We start from the raw sequence: 23265 nt of genomic DNA, 5'->3' as shown, positions 1-23265 counted from the left end.
TTGATTGGTTGCAAGGTTGGTGAGAAATTGCGATTGCATTAGATTTTTATTGCATGCATGAGGTATACGTCAATGCACATCACCGTCAAGATTTCACATAGAGTCTATGTAGTTTCAAAATGATAATTTACTGCAATGGTCGTATTTTTTGTATCATAGGCTATTGCATACAAAGGCAAAGCTAACGATAAAATACATTAATAGCCAGGTCTTTACTTCCCCCACAGGTCACTCTAAAGAAACTGCAAATTAATAATTTCTGAATTAAACACTATTGACTACGTAGGATAAGATCTTGAGATATAGATATAGATATAGATATATATATATAAAAACGTTAACACAACAAATTCGTCATGAAATCCTGCCAACCTATCTATGGCGTACAAATTACCCTGCATGACAATACTGTTTATTTTGTAAAGGAGGTTATTACATTGTTTCCCTGCAGTCGCCTCCAAATAAAAATAGCCAAAGTAAAGTCTCTAGTAAATACTTGGCACTTCATGCCAGATGACCAATAAAAAAATATTTGTGCCAAAGGATACAAAGTCCCGAATTACACAATTAAATGTGTTTTTTCAACTGTAGTTCATCATGACATGTAATAGGCTAAGTAAATTAAAATAACAAATCAATGTATTACATTTATTCCCTGAAATTCGGGTAATGGTGCATGCAATGTACACTTACAATATTGTGCACTGAATTACCTCAATATCCCATTTTCCAGGTGTTGGTAGAAAACAGCATTGAGCATAAATGTAGTATAAATCTGATACAGGGCTGTTAAAGGCATACATCCAAAGTAAACATGTTTTATTACTATTAAACATCATTTGTGTTGATCAAACGTATATCTTAGTTTAAAGACCACTGAAAAACATTAAAGTCTAGATTGTCTGCTTTGATTTCAGTCAGTGATCGCAGTCAAGAGATTTGAAATGAATATAACCTACATCTATCCCCCAAAATTAACTGCAACGCCATACAACTGCTTAATAGTTCAAATGGGGTTGTCAGCAGCCAATTATCTATATACCGTAAGTGTTACTTTTTTTTTGTCAAAATACTAAAAGTGGCTCAATGTTTAAATACCCGCAGAGGCCAAAATAAACACTTGATCAGCAATAGAGAAATGGACCAAGAGTAGGGATGCAGAGGTAGAGAAAAAGAGAGAGAGGTAGAGTGGGGTAGGGAAGACTGATGAGCCTCAGCCTCTCCATGGTAAGGTGAAACTCTATGACTGGAGGGAGACAGTACAACAGCGCCACAGAACAAGAATTGTGAAGTCCAGAGTAAAATAACAAAAAAAGGGTTACCAAGATAAGTGGTCACTACTGTGAATATGCCACTCATAATTGTACTGATATATAGTGACCAATGCATCAAATAAAATAAAAAAAATTCCCCCTTGGCATATGTTTCAGGCACATAAATCAAAACTCAAAGAAAAGAAAAATTGAGGTCATAAGTAAAAAGAGAAAGAAAATTAAAATGACCTCTATCGGAAACAGAGATGTTGCATAGACGTAATGCAGATCAAAACGCACAGCAAAGCAGATTGTATAGAAACAGTTCCGTTAAGAATCCCTAACTCCCCTTATCGGATGACCATTTCAGTTTTTTGGGAGGGGATAAACCCATGTGTATTGGAAAGGAAACGGATTCAATCTTTTTTGGCACAAGATTGAGGTTGAGTGAGATAATCCTCTGGATAGAAAGTCCCAGTGACTGACTTTCTAGTAAGCATGATATAACAGGTCGAAGTAGTAGTAGTAGTAGTAGTAGTAGTAGTAGTAGTAGTATTACGAGTCTGTCAGTCGGGGCTACCGGAATGTCCCGACGTTGATAGACAGTGCCACCTCGGGCTTCCTGCCCTTACAGGAAGCCTTCTTCTCCACTCCTGCTGCAGAACTCGGTCCTCTGCAAAGATTTAGCAATGAGATACGCGATGAGATTTTGCAAAATGCCTCTGTGGGACCTCCCCTTTTGGACGCACAATAATGAATTTGGAATAAAAACGACCCTGGGTAAGACAGGAAATAGCAAATTTACAGATTTGCTTGATGTATCCCATTTTATCTCCATACAAGTTGTAAATGGATAGTAAGAGACTAAAAGGGAGAAAGGTTCCCACCCTTTGCTGCGTTGTTCCTCCTCCTCTCTCAGTCTCTGCTGGCCCTGCAGGTCCTCCAGGGTGCAGAAGTCCCGGTTGCTGTCAACCAGCAGGTTCTGCCCCGCAGCAACACACAACACATGTCATCATGTGTTATACAGGAATGCAGGCAATGCATTAGGTCATCTCTTTGGAAAGAGGACCTATGTTAAGTGTCACTCAATTTTTTGCTCAAAGTTTGCTCCAATGTTATCCAGTTGGTCAGATGGAATAGATTTAACATTACAGTATACCAGCTCAAATAAGTCAAAGCATGTACGAGGTTGTTGGTTTCTTTGTATTGATTCAGGGTAGATTCATTAAGGAAGGGGAACATCCTGCTCTGGATCTTCTCTACGGTACCTTGACTCCGATCATGTCTCCATCTTTGAGGTGGAACGGTGCTCCGAGCAGGGACTCCGTCTTCTTCTTCTTTTTCCTCTTGGATGTCTGCTGGCTCTGTCAACACCAGAACAGAGGTTCCATTTGATCTCTAATTGGGTGCGAGCTCCCCCTCAACAATGCCCTGTTTGGGGCTTTCAACTGTAGGGCTAAATCTAACACATTCTTGCAAGGGTCAACAAGGGTGAGCTAAAACAGAAAATGCCCTCACTAAAGCATTCCCCTCATATTTATCTCCCTCTCTTGTTCACCTTCACTGTCCAATCTCCATGGACAATCTTACATAATAAAATAACACATTTATTGCAATCCTAACAACCCTATTGTCCTCCGCCTGATTCATGGATGTTTTTGAATTGCCATAACCATCAGTGTACCCAGCTGGAGATGGTGTCCCAGGCGTGCTTGTCCGGGTGGTGCTTGGCCAGCAGCAGGGCGTCGGGGGACAGGCCGTAGCGGGCGGCCAGCGTGGAGCGCAGTGAGCCTGGGGAGGAGTCCCGCGAGGCGTTCCACACCAGCTCCTCCGCAGGGTAGTAGTGGCCCTCGCCCGGCACCGCCATCTTGACACGCAGTAACACCTCCTTCAGACTGGCGAGGTGGGAGGAGGAGGAGGAGGGGGAGGGGGTGGAGGAGGCGGAGGAGGAGAAGATTGAGAACAAGTAGCGTTGAGTCATGGAGGAGTTGCAGGGTGAAGGGATGGATGATTTGTGTTCTGAGGTATTCGATAATGATCTGCGACCTATTGGTTTTTCCTGACGTGGTGTTATCTATTACGTCTTGTGGCTCGGCGGCTCACCTACACACTGCAGTGCTACTTACCCGAGATCCTCCTCGCTGAGCAGGCGCTGCACACAGAGCTCTGCACCGCAAGTGACCTTCAACTTCCTGAAGGAAAAAACAAGGAGACACATCGGTTGACAGCTGCCTGCTTTTGGTGATGAAACACTTTTCGCCATGGCCAAAATGCAATTGGCTATTGCGTTCTCCTCTAATGCTAAAAATAGATATACTTTTGGATAGTGGCTCACAATGCAGTGTGTTGTAATGTTGCGGTAACCAACCAAGTCCATCACAACATGACAGAACCCTGGCACCAAACAGCAGTGATTACCTACTCAGGGATCTGCTTCACACTCGCATTCGAAATTTGCATGTGTGCGGTATCTGCGAGTGTGTGTGCGGTGTGCGTGTGAGATTGAGTTAGTGGTATTTGCATGTGTGGGTCTGTGTGGTACGCGTGTGTGTTTTTCTTTTTATTTAACCTTTATATATCCAGATAGATAACACAGAGCAATTTAAAATCTATTTTTCAAGGACCATGAGGGCAGCCCGGCACGGGGTAAAATATGCGTAATAAACAGGGTAAAATAAACACTTAACAAACAGAACCTACAACATTTACTGATATCACTCACATTCGTATTGTGTATGTATGTATGTATGTATGTATGTATGTGTATGTGTATGTGTGTGTGTGTGTGTGTGTGTGTGTGTGTGAGACCTGAGTGTGAGCTGCTGTCCTCTGTGGATACGCACAGGCCTCCGCCCCTCTAGCTGCCAGACACGCAGGAAGGCCGGGGTGGGAACCGACACACTCTGCAGGCCAGGCAGTGTCATCACCTGATCATCACCAACACAACAACAACATTAACAACACCAACACCAGAGTGAGATTGGTTCTGATGTGCTGAGTTCATCACTTCATCCCTCCAGCAGGAGAACTTGGGAGTCATACTGCTCCAATCTAGAGCTTCCCCTTTGTGCCCTTCACCTGGCATTTTAATCATGAAATCTGATCACTGTTTCCCTAATTGTGGATAAAATACAGCAAGACAAACTACAAAAGCCTTTTACATGTTTTAAAAATGTTATTGTCTGGAATTGATTAAATGTACACACAAACTATCTCCTCCTCTTCTTCTCCCACTCATGCTCTCTCTCCCCCTCCCTCCGGAATCTCTACCTGTACTTTGAGGTCCTCCAGTGTGGCTTCATCTGGTATTTCCACTTTTCCCAAGGCTCTCAGTGTAGCCCCTGGAACACCAGCTACCAACCAACCCACACACACACACACACACACACGTTAACATCCAACGCAACAGATGAACACAGAACCACATAATGAGAGCTCTGCTGTGCTCACATGCGTTCACATCCTCTGATGAGACTTTGTTGATGTGGTTAGAGTCACCATCCGTAGAAGACACAACATCGCTCTCGGCATCGAGAAGCAGCCATATGGACAGGTTAAGGTAGCCCTGAGCCGGAGGGGAAAGAGAGAGAGAGGAGAAGATAATAGTAGTTAGACTTACCCTAATGCCTGAAGTTTACCTGTAGGCATCCTTCAGGATCATCTCATTCATGAACACGTCTGAATTCACTGTAAGTCACTTTGGATAAAAATGCTTAATGGATAAATAGTAATAGAGAAGCCTTGGATAACAGTCAATAAAGTAAATACATAAAATCTAAAAGTTACCTTTGGGGGCAGTTGTCCCTGTATGATAACCAGGGTATCTCCACAGCTGATGTCCAGCTCTGTCAGAGGAGCATCCTGAGGAGGAGAAACACACCAAGAGGAATACATTGTTGCCATCAGGAAAATAATAAAAATAAAAAATAAACATAAGTCAAGTCAACAATAAAAAAAACAAAAAGTACAGTAACGCAATGTAAAAAACAGATTTATTTTTTATATGTACATGAACAATAACGAAAGATGTGCAGGAGTGCAAAAAGCCTCTGCACAGATACAGTTTGCATCTTCTAATTCCATTGGCATGGATTAGTATAGTGTGTGAACGAAAAGATTAAGCTTAAAAGTGCTGGTGTCTCCATCAGGCAAACACCCTAAAATGGTGCGACCAAGATAGACCCAGTAACACTGACCTCGTTCATGAGCGGCTCCCCGACCTCGTCACACCAGTCGAGGATTCTTAAATGCCAACTGTCACCTGGAAACAAACCCAGTGGAAAGATCAGCGGACAGAAACACTGGAAATCAGCCGCCGATATACGCAATTATATGAATATGATGTATTAATAGTAATATGATTATTATTATTAATAATAAATGATATATAAATATTATATATAATTATAGCTAGTGTGCTAACCATGTAGGCAAGACACCTTGTAGCGACCCAGGTTCGATACAAACCTGTGCTTGTGTCATGTCCATAAAGGCTGAAAAGCCCATGTAAATATATTGAAAAATAAATACATAATAATCAATGGGAATACTATTCTTAAGGAGAATCACAGGGCAGGGTCAGACAAGTGTCACCAAAAATACACTATAAAAGTTCAACCAGGTAAGAAATAAGCCCATTAGAAACAGCACTTTAAGACTGCATTAGGAAAGACAGTCAAAAAGCAAACGGTTAAAGAGGAGTACCTTCCAGTCCGATAGCTTCCAGCATTGCATTGAGACACTGCCAAGCAAATGATGAAAATAACATTTTAACACAGAGAACATATAAACCAACAGACAAGGAACGAAAGACTGGATAACATCCTAGGAGATCCAACCACAGAAGGGAGGGAACCAAACCACACACATCCCACAGTTCAACTCACCTCCTTCACAGTGCAAGTCTGCTCCACGATGATGTCCATTTCCATGCCAGCAGAGGGCGGTGTGCCCAAAGAGTAGTGCAAAAACAGCTGCGATTAAGAAATAAAGAATACAACTTAATAGTGCACTAAAAAAGGTTGAAAAACAGACAGCATTTTGAGACTCAGTAGTTTGACAGCGGCTCCTCTTGGTCCACCTGTGTTGTCGTGGGGGCTTTTCCAAGACATAGGATGAGTGTGGTCATCAGCCGAACCCCCGCATCCCGAACGCTTAACTCCTCGCAAACTGTCAAACAGAAAGGTAAAATAAGCATTCACAATTAAATGTTCTCACCGGATTAACACAGTGTGAAAGGTTATGTGTTCTCATCAAGGTCAATTGGTTTTCATTAAGGTGTCAGTAGAAATATTAATATTTACCAGGGGTAAGCAAATGTTTTCCTGTTCGGTCCATCGGTCTCAAGCAACACTCAACACCTAGCAAAATCAGATACACATCAACTTAATTGATTTATTTAATAAATATCAATATGACATATAACACATAATAGTAATAATTCAATACAAAGGTTATTTTGAATCGAATATAGTAAATTGTATAGAATAAACAGTATCTTGCCTGATAAGTGTTCCTTTAGGTGCAGCTCCTCTATTGCCCTGTGTTTCACCTCCCCTATAGACTACACGCACAAACAATCAAGAATAAAACGTTAATGAAAAACTTAAATAATTTGGATTTGAAGATCCTTTCAATTAGTTTTTGAATCACCATGATGCCTGAAGCAGGGACTTTGGCACTCTTCCTCCCCTCCTCATCCACTCCTCCCCCTCCTCCCCCTCCTCCCCCTCCCCCTCCTCCTCTGTGCGGTCGGAACTCCACTTGCAGCCAGCGGCAGTCGGATGGCGTTGTCACGGTAACCAGTTCCCCACTCAGACTGAACAAACTGGAAAAAAGAAACAAACAAGATAACTGTAAGGTACGCACACACATCAAGAGCAAAAGCACACGCAACCACTAGTAATTGATTCAAATTCATAAGAATAAATAAGTCGTAGTGCATTGAAACTTTTTTTGAAGGTACTCCAATGTTTGATTGTATAGTTTGATATTTTTCAGGCTGCCCTGTAAGTCATTAAGGGTAAACATTTCTAAATGATGAAATGTACGCCTTAACACGAGCGGCTCCCAGCAGCCAATCACCTGCTGTCGAAGCTCTGGGGCTCCAGGACCAGCAGCTTGTCTCCGTCCTTCAGAGACAGCTCCTTCAGAGTCCGCTGCAGGTCCCCGGGAGGGAACACCTTCCACCCACTGGCACCTCCGCCTTGGCCTTCCACTCCACCTCCAGCTCCTCCCTTCCCTGCCGCCTGCACCTGGCACAGCATGCTCTCCTGGGGCTCTCCGAGGGCCTCCCTGACCTCCCCGAGGGTGGCCCCGCAGGCAAAGCCCCTGGTCTCCTTGATGAGCCCCGGCCCCCCGTTCTCCTTGCCCTCACCTGGTGCCCGTTCAACATCAGCACCACCGTCTCCCTTCTCCTCCACCATCCCTCCTCCGTCGTCCCCGAGATAGGGCCTTACAACGGTCAGCAGCACCGGCTCCCACTCTGCTCCCGTGAGGACAGGCGCGCCAGCCACCTGAAGAAACCAAGGGAAGGCCAGGAGAAACATCAGCCATTTCGGATCTTGGCTAGAGTGAGCAAGGAGGTTGATTCTTTTGCTAGAAGTATGGCTGACTCACCTCTCTGCCGTTCCACACAAACAAGTCAGAGTTGGTGACGATGCCTGCGCTGTACAGAGACACACCGTCATCTGGAACAAGATGTTGCATATTTAAACTTACGGTACGTACACTTGGCGAAGACAAAGATGCAAGTGACATGAACCTCAGCAGTGACATGGTCATGAAGAAAGGATGCAAAGCAACACTAAGGGTTTGATAGGTAGGATATAAAAGTGGTTAGGATGACTGAACCTATCCAAATCGGAATAGGCTGTATGTGGTTTAATTCCTCTTAATAACTTAATAGTAAAACTACAAAAAGAGGTGAAGCAAGCATGTTTTTATCAGTGTATTCACTCAAAAAGGTCCAACGATAGACAGTATTGGGTAAAGCCTGGGTGAAATTGGTATTTTCATTGGGGTTTGGGAGATTTGCCATTCCCCTTTTCTGATTGGCCAGTGTTACCAATGATGGCTCTGTGATGTCCTTTGAGAACAGTAGACTTGACAGAGACAATTAAATGAGCTCTAATGTGTATGTGATGGCTGGTGGTCCACCTGTTAGTGTGTTGTAGAGGTGTAGACCTGCAGGAAGGCTCTTGGCCACGGTCAAGGCCATGTCCCCTTCCCAAAGCTCCAGCATCTAAACACAAATGGACACAGGACAAGGACAGATCCATTTTGTTAAAATAATAATAATAATAATACATTTTATTTGGAAGCGCTTTTCAATCACTCAAAGACACTTTACAGATGAGGATGAAAAATAAGTAATTAAAATACATTTAAAACACAGAAACACAAGAAAACGCAGAAAAGTAGATACATTGTAAATAGAACAGCACAATACAACAGTCAGACAGAACAAAAACAGAATTAGGAAAGTAGTGGTTAAGAATTATAGGCAGAGTGGAACAGGTGTGTTTTGAGTAGTGATTTGAATAGTATGAGGTCATTGCAGTCACGGATGTGTTTGGGGAGGGAATTCCAGAGGGTAGGGGCAGCAACGGAGAAGGCTCTGTCTCCCCAGGTTCTGTGCTTGGTTTTAGGGACAGTGAGGAGGTTGGCATCAGAGGAGCGGAGGTGACGGGGAGGGGTGTAGTGGTGGAGCAGGTCAGTGAGGTAGGAGGGGGCCTGGTTGTGGAGGGCTTTGTGGGTGAGAAGGAGGAGTTTGAATTGAATACGCTGAGGGACGGGGAGCCAGTGGAGGTTCTGGAGGACAGGGGTGATATGATCGCGTGAACGGGTGTGAGTGAGAAGACGGGCGGCGGAGTTTTGAATGTATTGGAGTTTATGGAGGAGTTTGGAGGTTGTACCATAGAAAATGCTGTTGCAGTAGTCGCTAAAATGTCGCTAAAATGTCACTAATTCTGCAACTGTAAACACAAGATGATAACAACGATGAAGATGTGATTCATTTAAAGATAGCATTTATCAACCATTTTAAAATATTCAACCACCAATCACCCACCAAAAACTGGTACAAAATGTATTGTAATCATTGTACCTGGTAGACAGATAATCGCAGGTCTCCAACAGTTTTCCTGCGGTCAAAGCTGAGAGGTGTGACTCCATCCTGGTCTATACATATTGGCTGAAGAGCCCCGTTTTCCAGCCTATAGGAGGGTGCCAGGTGCAGGCGCAGCTTCACACTGTTGCTGGAGTTCTCAAACGTTTCACTGTCGTAGGGTTTAAACACATTAGACTTAGACTTACATATGATAAATCCAATCACAACAACGCTCCAGATACAATTAAACTGAACTGGTGAGTGCGTGAGTGAGTGAGTGCAATATTGCATGAGTGAGTGACTGAGTGAGGTAGCAAGCGTGTGTACCGTCTATTCTGCAGGTTGATGTTCTCTTCTGCAGCCATCTGCACCAGGTGAGGAGGGACTTTATAAAGAGGGTTCCTGAAGGCTGGGATTGCATACAAGTATTACATACTCATACTAACTCATCATACCATACTTTACACAATATTACCACATTCAAGAACCTCAACTGTTGTCAGCGGCCCCACACAAAAAAACTCCTGTCTCTCTCTAGATACATGTTAATAACAATACTAGACGTTCGCTAGAACTACCATCTACTACCACAACTATATATATACACTTCAGGTATCTATACATAATCCTTACCTTCTGATGGCCTGGGCAGCTGGACCTTCCTATAAAACAACATGTAGGCACTCTCTTTGCCCTGGAACTGTCTTTCTATGTCAGACTCCCTGATGGAAGTAACTGTGGAGTCGTTCAGGTCAAACCAGTGGTCACCCTGCAAGAAGGAGAACACTCTGATTAATGGCATGCTGGTGGGAAGCTAGTGAAGAGCAGCACCGAGAATTGAGACCTAACAAGCTAAGCATCCTCACAGACCTAATACCCTAACATGCCATGTCCTACAATACTTAGCATATTAGGTTGCTAAGCATGTTCCAAGTATTACATGTAAAGCACCCACATAAACCTAATGCAGTCCAATGCTAGTACACTGACAAGCTTAGTATTTTTACATGTCAAGTATTACCCCATTAGGACCCAAAGCTGCTAGGCTAAGGCAAGCACACTGACCTGTATGTCTTTCGAGGTACGTTACTAGCGACCCTACATACAGAAACGTAAGGACCTTCTTGCTGTATGACGTATTGATACTATACTAGCTGAGCCAACGCGTCACCCAATGTTTTAGCTTCATTCTCTCAACATTTCTCCTAGAATACCTCTGGTTCGGGCTCTGGGTTCTGCTCTGGTTCTGGAGGAGTTCCTGGTTGAGGAGCGGGGGGCGGCTGGGGGAGAAGGGAGAGTTCTGCTGGGCTGGAGCCGGCAGTGGTGGTGCTGGGTGGGTTAGACTTCAGGGCCACTCTGGTACCATTAGACACCAACATGAACACCTCGCTGTGGGACTGCAGGAACTGTCACAGTAGAGATGATCATGTTGGGGCCATCATGTAAGGAAATAAATTCATGAATACATAAATACATTAATTATTATATGTTCTAATTTAAATTGTATATTCTGTTGTTACTCTAACTTGCGTGATATTATTACTAATTCACTAATAAATCGCCTTCATTAGTATTATTATAGAGTATAAATTATTAATGAAAGTGTACTTAAAAATGTAAATATGAACACTATAAATGGCACACACCTTGCCTATGGGGCCATGTTGTTTTCTAAACTTTTTTCCCCAAGAAGATCCCGTCTTGTCCAGTAGCTTCTGTCCCAACTGGTCGAGCAACACGCTCTTTGACGGCTCCTAGTGCAAAGCATCAGAACGGACACCAAACCGATGAGCATGCTTTATGTTTGAACACTATATTCAGCTAACAGAAATATGCTGGGTGTTCAGTGCTGGCCTTGTGTTTTACCTGGGATATGACAGCTGTGAGCAGACATAGAGGGTCCTCAACATCCAGTTTGGGCTCCTGCACCTCCTGCACCTCCTGCACCTCCTGCACCTCCTGCACCTCCTGCACCTCCTCCACTGTCTTCACTGTCTTCCTGAACTTATTTTTGGAGTCTTCCTCCTAAAGAAAACAGCGAGGACGTGATTGACTCATCCCAGAACAGGCCCCATGAACTGCAGACCACTATTCTTATTCTCATACTTTATATTTTGAACATCTAATCCAAAAATCAATCCAAAAAAAGCTGTACTTGGCTGATTTGCTCCAGACATCTTACCGGTGGCTCCCAATTGCCGAGCTGGTCGATATCCCTGATGAATGCGTGGTAATGGCCCCCATAGCAACCACCCTTGTGGATGATCACAGAAAATAGCTTGTAGGTGAAGTCAGCGTCCTCTCCATCGATCTGTTAGAGGGGCAGAGGAGACCTTTGAATGACTACTACTACCACAGACTAGATATCTAGTAGCAATGAGTGTTCATGCAGAGATTCCTAGTTAAAAGGTTTTGTGTTTGATACCAAAAGGCCCGGGTTACCTGTAGGATTTCCTAAACAAGATCCCTAAACCCTACCCGCTAATTAAATCAAGTCTATCTGAATTCCCTGAATTAACACATTCAACCATATTACACAAATAATGCAATGCTTATTTTGCTTTGGAATTTCCACTTTGGGGAAAAAAAAAAAAAAACAAAGTCACCTTCACCTGTTCACAAAAGGGCCGCAGATTAATGGTGAGAGGAAAGGTGTAGCGCCCCGTCTCCTTGTAGCGTTCACATTTGGCGAAGTCAAAGCTGAACCTCATCAGGGACATGGTAATGAAGGGAGGAAGCTCCTGCAGTTTGGCCGACTGAAACCAGGGCAAAGCAACACAGTGTAGTTAGGTAGGATAGTGTAGTGTTTACAGTGTTTGACTACTAGCTGAACGGTTCGAGCTTCAAACCCTAAAGCCTGCAGTCTACCTGTAGCTATCCTTGAGCCTGGTGCGTTACACATAATGACATGTATCTGAATTTGCTGTAAGTTGCTTAAGTCTCCTAAATGACTAAATAGTCATAATAAAACTACACAGCAGTCAGCGCCAACATGTCTAGTCAGTTTAATCCTTTACAAAGGCTCAACTATAAACACTATAAATCAATGTGAATTACTTAATAGTAAGACTCAAATACACAACCCAGAGCACAATTTAGTATATGCATTGAGAAACATGGCAATTTACTTTTTGCCTATATTAACAGTGTGAAATATGTGAGGGAGGCAGTGCGTCGAGACTGACCTTGGCCGCAGTTACTAGTCCGTCACATTTGGCACATCGGTACAGGTTGTTGCCCTCAAACATCTCTTCCTCCACAAACATGGCCCATAGTGCATTCTCTAGGCTGCCCATACCACACACACAAGCAGTTAGGTCCAGAAAGTCTTCCTGACGGGATCAAACAGAACAGAATTAACAGTAAGTTACTGAGTTTGAATTATTTTCTGTGCCCTGGGCACTCCAATGGGTATAATTGAATCATGTGGAAGCACAGTATTACATTAGACTATAATGTGGATCCAAATTAGCTTGACCACTAGCTAGTCTTCCTAGCTTGGGGTCCGATCAAAGAATGGATGGTTTGCCTTCTATTAATACCACGCCTTATCCATTGGGCTTCCCTAAAAACATTATGGCCCATCACAAGGGGTTATCCTATAATAACCAAATAGTATTCAGAGCATCTGCTGAATCATCAATAGTATATTGCATAAGTAAACATTGAACTGGGATTGGATAGTCAAGTGATTTGAGTGACTGACTCCCAGCTGAAAGGTACCGGGTTTGGTTCCCAATGCCAGCAGGCTACCTGTACACATCCTTGAGCAAGATAGCACCACATCCTTGATGACATGTATCTAAAACTCAATTTTGATTAACTGCTTTGGATTAAAGCATCTGCACAATAATAATATTGAAGCATACATTTACACATACCTGTCTCTGGCTGACATTGCCACACTCACTGCAGACTATGTTGTTGACAATGGTCCCGTGGTAGAGCCTGTGGATCAAACTGCTGCCACTGGTGTCCACCAAGGAGTGCTCCAGAGCACTGAAAAGAATCCGGTTCAACTCCTGCACGTCATGCTGATTAGTCTCCTAAACACACCAGATTTAAGAACCACAATAATTATGGTTTTCAGGAACGGGCAGAAAGTCCTCAGTAGCTTGTATACAATACACTCAATGTGTATTTGTGTCCTTACAGACCTCATTGTTTTTCCAGCCGAAGCTGTCAGTGAGTTGGGTTGTTGAGGCACTCTGCTGGTCCACGAGCAGTAAGTGGGCAAACAATCTCTGGAGCTCTAATGGAATCACTCGAACCTGGGAGAAACAGTAGATAGTTAATGTGTATTTATTGTTCGCTTGTTCATACACAGACAATATGAGCTCCAAGTTGTAGCTGGTATGTTTTAAAGTGCCCACGGTGTGCACTTACTTTGGCCTCTGGTTTGTCTTTGTCTTCCAGAAGTCCCAATTCCTCCTGCCCAAGGCTAAATAGTTCCTCTGAACAAAAACAAGTGGCATTTCCGTTGTAATTATAGTCCATGTGTATCTCCATAGCCCATTTTAATGAAGCTGGGAGGCAAACTGACCTCTAAACTCTGGTGTGAACAGCAGGGTCTGCAGCAGGGAGTTGAGGTAGCAGGTACCCCCCTGGTTCTTAATGCCGCTGAGATTGCTTTTTCCCAGAGTTGGAGGAGGCTCCTCTATACCTTTGGCAACTCTTCCCGAGGCCGGGTTAGGAGAAAACCCTGCTTCCTCCTCTTCCTCAAAAAGACACCCAAACATTGCCTTTTCCCTAATAGCTTTCGCTTTCGTTCAAAAAAATATATACTTATGTCTGTAGCCTTGTATCTACGTGTCGGTATTGTTGTTTGTCCTCTTGCTATCTCATCTTGGTCTTGCCAAGTTCTCTGTTGACAGTGGCTGGGCTGACTCTGAAATACGAGGATTTGACGGGGCTAAACATAGCTACTATTACCGAATGTGATGTGAGAAGAGTATCGATGAACGACTAGGCTATGAAATGCAGTACGATACCGAGGTGCAATCTGACAGCAGAGACCAGTGGCACAACGCTTACGATGAAATCCTGGTCCTTCCTCTTACTTCGGAAAACCTTAATGTTTATACTGCCATTTGTGTTTTTTACGCGGCACAGATTGTAACTTTAGCTTTTTCTACCTTGCCAGGTGTTTTCAAAGATAATACACAAAACGTAAATAAATGTAACACTGGCAGACAGCACGCGGCCATGTTTCCTGAACAGGAGGTGGAATGCGGCATTCTGGTACTTGTAGTTTCCGGTTAGTAACCCTTCTCTATGTTTGCGGTTTCAACTAAATTATTATTACATACACATTGGTATCATGGAGAATAATACGTGAACAGAGCAAAATAAATGTTTTTTTTGTTTTTTTTTATTACAGTCGAAATTCATGCAACAATATTTGGGCCATTGTTAAAATATTAAATATTCCCACAGTAGAGATATGGAAAAATTTGACCAATATTTCTAAGCAAGATTTTTCCATTATTATTAATTGAGGTACACTGGTTTCACAAACAGCTTAAAAGAAGGCTACGTGAGGCTGTGAAGATTGCTTAGGATTGAGCCTTTTGTAGACAGGTAGGCTTACAGTAAGAGTATAATTACACATTATCACACGTCCACACATGTGCGATACTCTCTCTCTCTCTCTCACACACAGACCCACACACACACAAATGCACACACGCGCGCACACACACACACACACACACACACACACACACACACACACACACACACACACACACCTGTGCTTTCTCACTAACTGCCCTGTTTGTTGGGCTGACTCTCTTCTAATGAGTTTTAAGCATAAAGACTTTAGACAGAGGAGCTTTGGCGCTGGAGTAGATCAAATACGATTTCTCTTCATAGGTGAAAAATTCCCAGTCACTGCACCCGATTGTCGGTAGCCAGTGAACAGGCACAAATCCTTCATATCCCTGCCACCTATAAATTGTTCGGAAGAAAAACAAAGTCACTCAATCAAAGCCATGTCAGCTAATCGAGAGACAGACTGTTCAATGGGCTAAATGGACAGTAGATTGATGACTTTTTTGCGGCATGTCTCTTCACATAAGTCCACTGGTATGTTCTTAATGAGTTCCCCTTGGTCAAAAAATCTCTAACAAATATTTTAACCGCTGTTGTTATTTTTTTTAAAGGTGCCTGTGGCATTTAGAAAGTCCACGGCATTATCATCTTTCCGCACGTAGCACATCAGCACTAGAAATGTTAAAAACAATTTGACATCGGGAGGGGGCCTGTTGACAAGAGTGAGTACCTGTAGAGGACACTGTTGAGGGAGTACGAGTCCCCATCAAAGGAGTTTGCAACCACCAGGAAGTAGTCCTCTCCCAGGCTGAAGAACTCCCAGTCCACCGCACTGGAGAGAGAGAGAGAGAGAGACAGGGGGAGAGAGAGAGAGAGAGAGAGAGAGAGCGAAACATACACAGTACTTTGTTGCTGAATAGGTAGCAACAAAGGTATCTTAGAACATGGCGTCCACCAAATGGCATTTATTATACATGACTACAGAAGACTTACTACAGGACTAAAGACAATATGAAAGGGTCTTATGAACACAGCTCTATGGCTACAGGTATAACTACAAAGGAGGGTTTTACGTTTGTTTACCTGTAGGTGACGATGTCTTGAAAGTGAACGAATAAACGAGCACTTATATCAAGTTCATAAATGGTGGAGTTGATGGCATACTCGCTGGGCCCGCTTCCATGGAGCCTGTGGCCATTGGCCACAACCAGGAACACCCGGCTGTCAATCTGAAACATCTCCCAGTCGGTCGCACAGAACGTCTACAAACCGAAAAGAGGAGGTAGAGGAAGAACAGGAGGTGTAGCAGTGGTAGAGTGTGTATATATATAAAAGAATGTCAGGTGCAGCTGAAACGCGAACAGACATACAATTAATAGAACATAGTCAGTGGCTAGTGTATTTTTTTTTACAGTCAGTATATTCTACCATTTAGACACTTTCATTGTAGAGCAACATACAGCTAATTAGGGGTCAGGTAAGATACATAAGGGTAGGCATTGGGGATGAAACCCAGACCCTTTTAGGCCTGCAGTCTAACACCCTAGCTGCCGCTACACTATCCTGGTCCTTGGAGATTCCCCCCACTTTAAAACTGATTAATCGTTGCATGCCTCCAAGGGTTTCAGCTCGTCCTCAGATCCAGCTGTGCATGGAGTTCCCCCTTAATCAGTAATCCCAAACCCTTCTGCGGTTTCCCATTCAACTCTCAATGTGTCAACGTGATCACCTACATTGTGATTATGTTCTAATATACAACTGGCTATCGGTTACACGTCAGAGATGTGTGTCTCACGCAGAACCCCGCTTCACCACAGCCTCTATTTCAGGCCTTAAGTCTTGAATCCATGGACGCGCCCCTTCTCACTCATTCCTTTTCCACTTGTCTTTCATTATAGTTTTATCGCTTGCTGGCTCTGTTGCCTTCTTTCTTCGTGCAGAGACAAGATGGCTATAGCCAACTCAAAGGATACAGATCCCATCGGCAACAATAAAGCCCAGCTCAAATGGCAAATCATTAGTATGAGCTCATTCAGACAAATAATACAGGAAAGTGTTGTTCAACTGCTGAGGTCAATGCACACACCTGCCAAAATGCTCCATTAGCACCAATGTAGGTCTTTATAGATTATATTGATGATTGTACTCTATGTTTCCACTGCTCATTACTCACTCACTCCCTCTTACCTTAATGGTTTGAAACACCCGGAAGCTCCCACTAAGCCACACATAGATGACAGAGTCTATGTGAGTCGTCACTCCATCAAAAGCATTCGCCACCACCAGAAAATGGTATGGTCCGACTGTGAAGAACTCCCAGTCGTAGGCCCCTGAGGTCTGCAGCCTCTGGTGTATATCAAAAGACTTGCTTCTTCTGTTCCACCGGTACAGCACGCTTTCTATAGTATGATTGTTATTTCCTAATGTCATGGACCAGAAAGCATATGGAGAGAGTAAGTAATAGCGAGAATTAAACATCACAGAAGTAAAAAAAGTATGGCCGATATCAGAATTCAACAATTTGGGGGACATTTTGGTAATTGGGAGTTGGTGTCCTCATTGTTGTTGTAGCAGTTGGAATGTTTAATGGAAAAAATAAATTAAAAAAGTCCTAACTGTGTCTGTGATTGGCCACTGCGAGATAGGTTTGTCCACTGATGCTAAAGGCCTCCCAGTCCCTGGCACAATGGGTCTGAATGGTCTGGTAGGTCACAAAGCGCTTCCTCTTCTTACTCCACTTGTAAATGATAGAATACTCCTCTTTGGCCTCTTCCTCAGCCAACTCTCGGGACCAACCGCCAGAGTTAGACACTACAAGAAACGCCTGGAGTGGAAAAAAAAGAGAAAACAGATGATCAGAGTCGGGAGCATGAATAATGTTCATGCTCCACATGGTGACATATGCTTTACATCATTTTGCATTTTCCCTGGCTCTTCCCTTTTCGGTCTGTTCTTCAGCCTGGTTACCTTTTCGCCCAAGGTGAAATATCTCCAAGACAGAGCTCCATAGGTGCTGATGCTCTGGTAGAGCTGGAACCCTGACTGGGACCATAAGTAGACCCCAGAGCCAGACGATGTTGAGCGATGGGCCATAGCGGCCATCAGCCCCATACCCGGCATCTGGAATACCTAGAGGACAAACAAAATGGAGTCCAAGTGTCCCAGAGATGTCTGTTTTGTGTAACTGTAATAAAGGTATTAAAACAGGTGATAGGAAAGGCAACTTCATATATGCTATAATAAATATGGTATAATATGCAAGTATACAGATTGGTTCAAGGTTGTAAATAGGTGCTTATTGTTGTTGTTTATCGTCATGGTTACCTCTATGTCATACGTTTCGGAGCTGGTGGTGAGGACTTGACGTTCCACCACATAGTCCAGATGCTTGTGCTCTGAGTAGCATTTGGGGTGAAACAGAAAATAAAGTTGATATTTTGCCATCATTGTTCATGATACCTGTACATGTGGTTTGAATTGAGCCTCTACAGTTCTCACCCTCAAGCAGTGGGATCCACGCAGTGCCGTCGCAGAGGTAGAGACCCTTCCTGTGGGGGTTGAACCATAGGTGTCCCCGCAGTGTCTCTGAACATGAGTTCTGGGGACCAACTGACACTTTCATCTGTGCCTCTGCAGGTGTAGAGAAATGACAGGCAGTGAGGGGTGATAGTAAAACAGAAAGACAGACAGATATTCAGATAGACAGACAGTGACAGACAGACCGTGACAGGGATTAACTATCTTGTGCTTTTGCCCTGATGGGATCGCATTTCTTTTAATGGAGGCATCATCAGGGCAGATTACCATAGGATGGCAGGTGGCTGTCAGTCTTTTGTGTTTTGACAGACAGGTCGAACAGAACTGGTGGTACTGAGAGTGTGTTTATCCGTCCGGGGTCAGAGGACGGACAGACCTGGTGGGTGGCATCCAAACCAGGCACGAGGACCAGCTGTCGGACCAGACCCTGAACACATCATCAGCAGGTAAACCACAGGGGAACAAAACTCAGTGTGGATTCAAACACAGTATGCACTTTTTAATATTAAGGGTCATATCTGAAGGAATCTTGATATCTTGAAGGAATAAATACTGATGATTTCATTATTAAACATATAGATAATATGTAATAACAAATATATACATGATATATATGCGTTCAAAGTTGTCAATAGCTGTTTATGTTTTAATCCCCATTGTTGCCTCTCTTTTGTTTATCTACCTTTGTGATTACAAAAAGTTTCTTACTGAAAACAGGCCCTTCCATCTCCCACGGCTTCCCAGGTGGAATGTTGATCCCTTGATGTCGAGATCAGTGGGGAAAGACCTTGAGAGACCCCTGAGCACCAAACACATGGCATGACCAATACGCACAATACCTGCTGCTGTGTCGTTTCCTATCTATCTCCAAGCATTCAAGAAGCATGGGGTGATACGAATCAGAAAATCTCTCTTATGGTTCTGTCTTTTAGTAGGTAAGGAGGAGTATTTTTACATGGTACTGGAGCACTGATCTCCCCCTACCCTCCTCATGCCCTGCGGGAGATTCCTCCATACCACTAGAGCAATCTATCAAATACTGTCAAGCTGTATGGCTACAGGCTGAAGGTACACTTGGAACTGTGCCATTGTGCTGCGATGAAGGATGTACTATACCCCTAGGCAAGGGCTGTAGAGGAGGAGGAGGTGGAGGAGGCGGAGGGGGGGGGATATTTCACAGAACCACAGGTGGGAGGGAACCTGTTGTGTGAGTGTGTGTCTGTGTGTGTGTGTGTGTGTGTGTGTGTGTGTGTGTGTGTGTGTGTGTGTGTGTGTGTGTGTGTGTGTGTGTGTGTGTGTGTGCGTGCATGCGTGTGTGTGTGTGTGAGTATGTGTAGATGTTTAAAGTAAGTCATAAAGATCAAACTCACATGTCTACCGGTGCATTGCAGTCCACGGTGAGTCTGGCGCGCTGGCCTGCGACCGCCAGCACCAGTGTGTGCCACTGGCTGTCCTGCAGCTCCACCCCTCTGAACACCCAGTTCTCCGTGGCCTTGGCGTGACCCTGGAAGACCAAGTGCAGACGACTCCCGGCAATCTTTAGCCCCAGGATGACTGCACCCCGCTGTCTGGTGGTGTGCTTCCGTCTGCCAAGCTTCTGCGCCTCTTTTGCTCCAGACGCCTCATCTCCTTCCTCTTTTTGTTTTTTCCCGGCAGCCACCTCCTCGCGGCTCCCTGCCATTTGCCCCCTTGACTTGTCTTCCTCCGTGTCCTCCATCGTCCTTCCCCTAATCGTTCTGTTGTCATCATCGTTTTCCTCCACCAGAGAAAAGATGTACTCGTTCCTCTGGAGGAGGATGAAGAAGAAGACAAGAGGTGGCAATACAGTCTCCAATAGTTCATGTGTAACATATATAATAATCTATAAGACCTTGGGACCTTGCCGTCTAAAACTCAAATGTGTCAAGCCACGGACACTTAGATCTTACCTTGAGATCAACGTGGCTAACTTTCAGGGTCACCACGATAGAGAACTCAATGGGAAAGAGGTCGCAGTTCACCAGAAGTTGGGCGGAGGGGAAGCTCAGGGAAGGATGCGGGCGAGAGAAACGCAGACCCCTCATCCCTCCGTCCTCCATCACTCGAACCCCTGGTGTGGGTCTGGAGGTGTCCTTCTCCAGGACAAAGGATAGGAGATCCAGAGGGGGTAAATCTGTAGGAGATGGAAAGATTTAGGGCCTGTCACGCGTTGGTTCCTTCCCCCCTCAATACATTGGCACACAGAATTTACTGTGCTATAAAGTAATTAGCCAGTTAATCATATCCCCATTCTTTAAAGCATGGTTCCCCTGGTATGCGAGAAAAAGCCCTGCAGTGAAGAAGTGCTGCGTGGGGGGTGTGAATACAAAGAAAAAGTCACAAAGAATAAACGTAATATATAAATCAATCCCTTCATAGAAGCACAACACGTTTTTCCTGTTAAACCAATTTGGGTAACGATCATTTTATGTCTGTGCCATGTTAATGACGTCAATATTAGATCACATGCCCATTTGCGCTTCAGCCAAGGGATTTCCCAGGCCTGGTTGTTATCAAGGAAAATCTGTGTACAAACCGCCATAATAAATAATAAACCAACAAGAAGTCTTTAGGATGGGAAATGGGAAAAATGAAGCAAGGAGACAGATTAGGAAAAAGGATCAGAGGATGTATATATATACATAAACTGTATATACATAATATACATAAACTGACCAGAATGGTAGACACAAGATGAGATTAGTAGAACAGAATGAAATACCTGTACAGTGTCTCCATGCTGATGTTCCAGTGGTTGTGAGCCTCAGGATTAAAAGCAGTAGGAAGATCATGGGGGACATCATACCCTATATCCCCATATCAAGTGGAGTCCCCAGCCAGTAAGATGTCTCCTTCACTACCTTCTTCCTTGGTTCGACTTGTGTCCTTCAAAGATGATACAACCAAACAACGGTGTCCTCTGGAATAACTTTAGGTCACAAATCATCTCCCCCCTATCAGCAGAGTCCACAAATCCCACTCAGCAAATTCCTCTAACTAAAAGCCCAATAAAAAAAGACCTAACTTATATGAGTATACTGTGAGTATACTGTTGAGTCATGATATGTAGGAGACAGGCAAAGTCCCAAGGCATATATGTGCTTTCCCGGAGGAATCCATTCCTCTCTGTGAGGAAGCCAAGACCTACACGCCCCCTTTTAAACACCAGAGACATGCAAATGATGAGCTATAGTACATCCTCCTTTCACCTTCCCAATAAGACAAGAGAGGGGAGGTTGGGGGGGGTGAAGCTTGCCCTCTATGTGTCTATGGGTATTCTCGTGACAAAAAAAACCCCTCCATCAGATGATAAACACACAGGGAGAGAATGAGATGGTAAACCACATTTCTGTCATTAAATTATTTCCCCAGGCTCTAAATGTGCTGCAAAATGTTCTTTCATTTGGTAAAACCTAAACCCACAAGCCTGATCAGAACCCGACTGCTGGGCCATGTGTCATAGAGAAGCATCATCTGAAAACTATTAATATTTCTTCTGCATTATGAGAAACTGTACGTGTGTGTGTGTGTGTGTGTGTGTGTGTGTGTGTGTGTGTGTGTGTGTGTGTGTGTGTGTGTGTGTGTGTGTGTGTGTGTGTGTGTGTGTGTTCTAGCCTAGCCCTCTGGCTCTACTAGGGCAAAGTAGCAATATTAAAGTATCACACATGTGTTTACATAAAAGATCTACAGATCTGATGTTTAAAACTATTTCTCTGAAGGTATGAGAAAAACCATTGTAAAGAGGATGAAAGAAAGATATGATTCAAGATAGCCAGGCGCACGTAATATGTAGCGTACTAAGTGGATTAAATGCCTTAACTGAGTAAACATACTCAAAGCAATAGTAATATAGACACTCAATTGGCCTGCTGCACATCCACCTCTCAGCTGATTTGCAAAGGCAATTAGGTTTATTCTTGGTGGTTTACTATGAAGGCAACGCTCCGCCTAGGTGTACATTTTGTTGGTTGCTATAACAGATGTCGCTAAATCCTTTCATCTGTTGGGAACATTTACAAGGCAAATCTCCTGTCCCACATTAAAATACATGACTGCTTTCCATTTTTCTCCATTCAACAATCATGTCTACATCTAGTCCCGCCCAAAGCCGCACCCGCACCGTGTGTAGTTTCAGCAAACGAGTAGGAAAGAACCACGTCAGATTTGCTTATTCCTGTTGGACTAATAAGATTCTGCGATTAAGCCTCGTTCGTTCACTGTTCCCATCTTGTTCAATCTGACCAATACGCTTATCAACCGATGCGGACACCTGCTTGTAAAAAGGCTCATTAGTAAGGCCACTATGCCCGTCGTTATCGTGCTAGTGTAATCTATGTCGCCTGCTCATCTGAATTAGCATTTTTATTTTTAAAATAGCTTTTAATCTAATAACGCACGTGTGGTGTACAAATGGTGTCGACGATAAAAAAAAACGCTCATCCCAAGTTCGTCCAACTTTTTAGGGTAGACACTGGCATGTGAAATGGACATTCACCAGCGTCCCCTGCTGGATTTAAAACAAACTGCGCTCTTCAATGGAGAGCTTTAACTAGAGTGAGACTGGAGCATGTTTTTTGCATGGCTTTTAAGATTCAAAGCCTTTTTCAAAGTAAAACATTGTAAATATTCATCAGTAGGGTACAGCAGGTTGCATGCTAGGAAGGCAGTCAGATAACCAAGTGCCACTGGCCTTATCAGGAAAAGATTATACCCTTATCTATACAAATGTGTTTGATGAATACCCACAGGAGACAAATATAGAACATATAAAAAAATTGTTCCACAGTAACCTCA

The 23265-nt window shown here is 43.7% G+C and overlaps 2 protein-coding genes across 4 annotated transcripts; both read right to left on the bottom strand.

Moving 5' to 3' along the window:
- Positions 1 to 25: 25 nt before the first annotated feature.
- On the bottom strand, positions 26 to 14561 carry usp40 (ubiquitin specific peptidase 40). Of its 3 annotated transcripts, none has more exons than XM_084482504.1 (32): positions 13907 to 14561; positions 13750 to 13817; positions 13521 to 13634; positions 13245 to 13409; positions 12549 to 12695; positions 11970 to 12119; positions 11546 to 11674; positions 11230 to 11388; positions 11010 to 11117; positions 10578 to 10769; positions 9997 to 10132; positions 9691 to 9772; positions 9361 to 9532; positions 8412 to 8496; positions 7872 to 7942; positions 7338 to 7768; positions 6906 to 7080; positions 6756 to 6816; positions 6557 to 6613; positions 6334 to 6422; positions 6140 to 6226; positions 5958 to 5994; positions 5450 to 5514; positions 5040 to 5114; positions 4704 to 4818; positions 4524 to 4594; positions 4062 to 4180; positions 3380 to 3445; positions 2938 to 3148; positions 2522 to 2617; positions 2141 to 2235; positions 26 to 1926 (listed from the first exon to the last, which is right to left on the bottom strand). In XM_084482504.1, the coding sequence occupies exons 1-32, from the start codon at positions 14100 to 14102 to the stop codon at positions 1830 to 1832; spliced, it is 3921 nt and encodes a 1306-aa protein (XP_084338630.1). In that variant the 5' UTR covers positions 14103 to 14561; the 3' UTR covers positions 26 to 1829. The 3 variants fall into 3 exon arrangements, with proteins under 3 accessions (XP_084338630.1, XP_084338628.1, XP_084338629.1); XM_084482502.1 differs by having other exon boundaries at positions 27 to 1926; positions 4524 to 4606; XM_084482503.1 differs by having other exon boundaries at positions 27 to 1926; positions 4524 to 4606; positions 11976 to 12119.
- A 597-nt stretch (positions 14562 to 15158) lies between these two features.
- On the bottom strand, positions 15159 to 21275 carry LOC311362539 (thrombospondin-type laminin G domain and EAR repeat-containing protein-like; the record flags this gene model as incomplete). Its single annotated transcript, XM_084482403.1, has 13 exons — positions 15159 to 15312; positions 15647 to 15748; positions 16000 to 16178; positions 17104 to 17336; positions 17533 to 17740; positions 17884 to 18045; positions 18241 to 18311; positions 18415 to 18546; positions 18721 to 18880; positions 19162 to 19252; positions 19824 to 20239; positions 20382 to 20605; positions 21194 to 21275. 13 exons carry the CDS (start codon positions 21273 to 21275, stop codon positions 15159 to 15161), a joined length of 2214 nt encoding a protein of 737 aa, XP_084338529.1.
- Positions 21276 to 23265: the final 1990 nt, after the last annotated feature.

Source organism: Micromesistius poutassou (assembly GCF_964030765.1).
Source record: "Micromesistius poutassou genome assembly, chromosome: 17".
NCBI classification, from domain to species: domain Eukaryota; kingdom Metazoa; phylum Chordata; class Actinopteri; order Gadiformes; family Gadidae; genus Micromesistius; species Micromesistius poutassou.
Note: the sequence above shows the minus strand (reverse complement) of the source record. Positions and strands in the feature narration are given on the sequence as shown.